This window comes from Bombus bifarius, unplaced genomic scaffold (genome assembly GCF_011952205.1).
Source record: "Bombus bifarius isolate JDL3187 unplaced genomic scaffold, Bbif_JDL3187 scf7180000009130_frag, whole genome shotgun sequence".
In the NCBI taxonomy this organism is placed as follows: domain Eukaryota; kingdom Metazoa; phylum Arthropoda; class Insecta; order Hymenoptera; family Apidae; genus Bombus; species Bombus bifarius.
The window spans coordinates 14,064-19,392 of NW_022884918.1; the positions used below are offsets into that span (position 1 = coordinate 14,064).

General features: G+C 35.8%; 1 protein-coding gene and 1 long non-coding RNA gene across 2 annotated transcripts; one reads left to right on the forward strand and one right to left on the reverse strand.

Annotated features, from left to right (window-relative positions):
* Positions 1–364: 364 nt before the first annotated feature.
* LOC117213865 (hematopoietic prostaglandin D synthase-like) lies at positions 365–3,794 on the reverse strand. The gene is made up of 3 exons (XM_033459558.1): positions 3,653–3,794; positions 2,528–2,695; positions 365–535 (listed from the first exon to the last, which is right to left on the reverse strand). Exons 1-3 carry the CDS (start codon positions 3,792–3,794, stop codon positions 498–500), a joined length of 348 nt encoding a protein of 115 aa, XP_033315449.1. The 3' UTR covers positions 365–497.
* LOC117213866 lies at positions 1,094–1,770 on the forward strand. Its single transcript, XR_004488738.1, has 2 exons — positions 1,094–1,133; positions 1,229–1,770. It is a non-coding gene; the product is annotated as an uncharacterized LOC117213866 (long non-coding RNA).
* Positions 3,795–5,329: the final 1,535 nt, after the last annotated feature.

The window sequence follows — 5,329 nt, forward strand, 5'->3', positions numbered from 1 at the left end:
TTTACCAAAACGCGATGAACACTCTCTCTGCAACGCCACTCGCAAACTCTGTCTCCGCTCAACTCGCACTCGGCTCCTCGACTCACACTCTGTTTCTCGACTCACACTCTGGCCGTTGTCGCATTCTATTGCCTTTTTCCTAGGCCCACCGCACACGTGTTCTGCAGACGCTCGTAGCCAGGGTCACGTAGGTTGTTTCCACGAAACTGTGCACTTGAAACGACCGATGAAAGATTGATGGGCTCGACGGCGCCTCGGCTCTCGCTCTTGTTCATAGTTCGCCCGATATTTCTTAGACCTTTCGTCCACGATACTACATATATGTAGTGGTGTACTGGTCATCTTTTTTCCACACGTTTTTAGCTTTTTAGCTGTTTGTGTATGGGCGCCTAATCAGCCAATGAGAAATAGCCGGTATTCTATGAATCCTTCTCTTCAATGCTCGAAGAGCTGGATATTTATCCAAAGCTGATGCCCCAAACATATACTCGAAATTTTCAAGGGCCGCTGCAAACACGAAGTCCGCCCATGTCGTCTGAAAAAAGGTTTGTATACATTTATTTTGTACCTCCTCTATTAAACAATTTTTTTAATTTACCTTGAAAAATGTGAAAAATCGAACTCTTAACTAAAGATCACTAGCTTTTTAGGAAGAATTTGGATTTTTATTTTATTGTCAGAATTTAATCTTCATTCTCTTTGCTTTCTTCAATATTGCCTCAACAAGTTCCTGTGGTTCACGATACTTGAAATATATACAATGTTACCAGCGTGGAAATTGTCTTGGAAACTTGGAAAATCTTTCAAGAGGAACAACATTGCTAACTGAGATTCGAGAAAGGAAAGGTAAGTAAATCCTTGCTTCTACCTAGAGCTTTTTTATTTACTTCTGACGAGTAAAGTACTGTTATTAAAATTTGATTAAAAGTACCAAGAATGTCGAGATATAAACAACCATTTGTGGAAAGGTCAGGAGAAGCAGAATTATCGAATAAACGTTATATAACTCTTAGTGATTAAGTAAGAGAAGAGAAACGAGAAAAAAGTCTTTTATCTAGGTCTTAATAAAGTATACTATATTTATCTCCATATCAAGAATAACAACAAGATATAAACAGTCTTCTAGAAATTGAGTAAATATTACATAATTACATCTTGAGCAATATTTTGCGTCTTAGCTTTTGCTTAATCATTATGATAATCTTAAATATCTGTAAATTCTTCACAGACTCTTTGCATCTTCTATACAGGTATCTCATGATCATGTGATAACACACAGGAAGAAAAAATAGAGGGAAAAACAGCGTAAAAAAAAGTTGCGTAGGAGTATCGTCGCACTACATCATTCGACAATTGATGCACGTCATGGCGATCGTCACGGTTTAAAGCAGGCCATCAAAAACACGTTTGTTATCGTACGGAAAAATCTGCGACGTTCCAGCTGTTCAGGTGCATCGAATTGTGAATCATCGGCGGTACGAAGCAAGGCGAGGGGCGTAAATAGAGAAAGAAGAGAAGAGAAGGATTCGCATAAATGATAAAATATAATCGTTCGTTCCTCGTCGATGGCGGATGGATAGCTTTAATCGTGGACGATATCGATACGATTATATTTTATACATTTGAAACAAATATAAAAGACGAGCAAAAACCAGAGATACGATCGTTATGATATTATTCAATCGGTAGCCTATTTACCTCGTTTTTTGTTCACCTTCTCTGTCTAGTAATAATTTTTCGATTCGACTGGCGTGACGTTACGTTGGCGGTGTAAAAACACGATTTTAAACACCTGCGGATAGTTGCATGAGTTTCGAGCGATTCCATTCCCTTCGATTTATATTTATGCGATCAACGCGCAGATCGTTAACGCATTATGCAGACAGCAGATGTTACGTAATCACACATATCGTAATTGGAAATTAGTAACGTTATCGCGTACCAGGATCTTCCTGTCTTTGATCATTGAGTAACACTTCGTTGTCCTCGCTCCTTCCGCGGATAACCAGCGTTTATCATATAGAGACAGGGATTTGCAAAGAATAAAAGTTGTAGAACGTTGAAAGGCGTTGAGAGAAACGTGATGTTATCCCGTTATTCGTTAACGCAACGCAGTTAAAAAAAATCCCGTAGAAAGATTACGATAATAGATAACCTGAGTCGAGTGTTTGTCGGGGGATCTAAAAGATTCTTTCGAGTTGAGCGTCTGAGATTGCAGAGAAGAAAATTTGGAAGCCATCGAATTCGTGATGTCGATAGAAATCTTTAGTTGGAATCGTTGTATCATAACGTAGTCTGCTTATTGTCGATAAGACTTTACTAAACTAAAAGTGACTACTAAAAGTTTCTATCCTCTAAATTCTATCTACGATTCTATAATCTAAAAACTGACTTTTGCAAACAAACTGTAACATTCGCTTAACGGAAAGACATACGTATCTTGTTTGTACTCGTCTTTTCACAATGAATTCTTGAACGTCTGTCTCTGTGGTGAGACAAATGCAAAGTCATCTCATCAGTTACTCACCTTGCTTCAAATCTCCAAGAGTATCGACGAGCTCGTCGCATATCATCGCATCCCATTCGTCCTTTCCCATTAGATCGTACTTCCTCGCCAAGTATCGCGCCACAGCGTTACTCTGCGCTACCGGTTTCCCGTCTATCTCCAGCACAGGCAGCTTTTTATAAGGCATTGCTAAGAACAAACATGGCTCATATGAACACTGTGTAGAGGGAAACGATCGATAGGAAATCACAACACAGCTTCCGAGGCCGTTGCGTTCTTGTGAATAGATGAATCGAAATCATTTCGGTTTTAATCAACATGGCCTAGTAAAGAAATACAGAAATGTCTTCTTTCTCCTTTTTTTCTTTTCTTACGATTACGATGGACAGGGTATCGCGTGTTTTTGACTGTTGGGAAGAACCTAAAGTTTTTAAAATCAAGGATAAAAGATAATACCAGACACGGAAAAAATATTAGAAAATGTACACGGTTCTTGTAATGAAAATTGAAATGCAAGGAATATAAATCGAATGTCTCTTGCGAACGTAATTTTGTGTTTTACACCGACAGGATTGATTTACAGACTTACGTTGACTTTTGGTTTCTCTATCTGCAAGCGACATATAAGATCATATCGAAGACTATGCTGCGTAAAACTTTTATTATACTATTTACGATAGAAATGTCGCAACGGAAGATCGAATTTTATGTCTGCTTTGTTCTTTCGACTTTTTAGCTATGTTCTTGTTCATTTCCGAACTGATTTCAATTTTTTATCCTTTTTTTCCGACAAGTCCTAAAAAGTTTTTAAATTAACGAGAAACGTAGAAGTATTTTTGTATTCCTATTTTAAGTCACCTATTTACGGTTTTCTCAAAATATTCGAAATGCTTCGATTCATTGAAAACAATAAAGATTGCAACACAAAAATTCGAGAATCGTAAGTGAATTAAGTTGGTATTCGATAAACACGATATTACGGAAGCTAAACTTAATGAAAAGTTCGACTTTATTCCGTATGAAATTTTACTTTAAGTAAGTTTAGCCTGCACGTGAAACGAAAGTTTTATATACAGAAAAGTTTGAGTAAATGGTAGATATCTGAGAGTTGAACGATGAAAGTAAAAATCGATTCTTCACTCTTACAATCCTTGTATTCAGGCCAGAGTTCTTCGGGGATCCTCTCGTCGGTATACTCGATGCCAGTATATGCAAATATGTACCGTATATGTTCGGCACGACCACGGGCATTGAAGTAGATTAGTTTGTAGGTATGTTCGTCGCTCATTTTCCTTGCTCTGTCAACTTATCGAGAAAAATGTTACAATTAACTCGTGTAATTAACAGACTGTGTGCGTGTTTGTGTGTAGAGAGAACAATTTATTTATAGATGGAATAATTCGTATAATACGCAAAATAAATCATTTAGAAGGCTGGAATATGTGTTTTTGAAACAATTAATTATGTCGAAAAATATTTCAAACGAGATATAATTATGAAAAAAATAATAATTAAATATATGTAAATGTATGCAATAATAGTTAAATGTATGTAAATGTAATAATTAAATATAATTAGTTGTGAAAAAAATAATAATAAAAAATAAATAAATGTAAAAAAAGAATTAAATGTAATTAGTTTCTTTTTACGCACGCGATATTATTGGCGATATATGAAGGTCAACTTTATTTTTTTAAATAGATATATTTATACATATATTTATAGATATAAATACATATATTATATAGATATAATAGTATATATAATATATATAATAATATATATGTCGAGTCTGAATCTCCGAGTCCGAGCTCGAGGCGCCCTCCCGGGGAGGGCTCGCGGGAGGTAGCGGTTCTGCGTTGAAGTTCTCCATCGTCCGGTCGCGCGTGGGGTACCTTTATTGTCGATAGTTACACTAGTGACGAGAGCCTCAGGCTTGATAACGAATCCGCGGCCAACGGGAGGACTATCATATAAAAAGCAACAGGATACACGAAATAATATAATTCTGACTAGGACAACATAAACGCAAGAAGTGTTGATATTGAAAAAAATATTTAATTTTGTATATAAATATTTTCATATTTAAAAAAGTTTCCGGAAGCAGGAAGATTTACAATCAAATAATATCATAAACCGAATGTTTCATGATCCTTTTCTAATTAGAGTGTGTGACAGCATGTGAGAACGTTTCTTAAAAATATGACTTATTGCAATTACTTAATCGCAATTATAAACGATTAAGACCTTCTCACAACGAGGCAATCTATCCAAAGTATAAAACTCGTTATACTTGATGAGAAAACAAATCTCTACTTAGGTTTCATTTCGTTTCATCGCGTTCATAGAAAGTGAATTTGTATGAACACATCGTGCAATTTAGTAATTAGGACCGTTGATCTCGCTGCAACATAGATGGATAGAAAAAAGCCATTTAAAATGATACAACGTCGGGAAGACAATTATGAAAATTATAAATGGAACACAAGATAAAATTGTTTAAGATTAATTCTTCTTTTTTTTTTTAATCGCGAGTGTTTGCAAACGAAGTTTCAATCTGTTTACAATGATAGCAATGAGAGGAGGATGTCTATGAAAGTTATAAATGCGATATTGAATAACATTCCTGCGAGTGGGTTTGTTTTTCGTTACAAATGTTTTTTAAACGAATCTGCAATCTGTTGGAAACAACGGAACAGTAACGGGACGACTGATAGGGAAATAAAAAAGATCGCGTTTTATTTCAACAGACAAATCTTTGAAATCTATTCGAAAGTCTATTTGAAATGGTACGAGCTCGAAAAGAACGGTGAATACTATAGA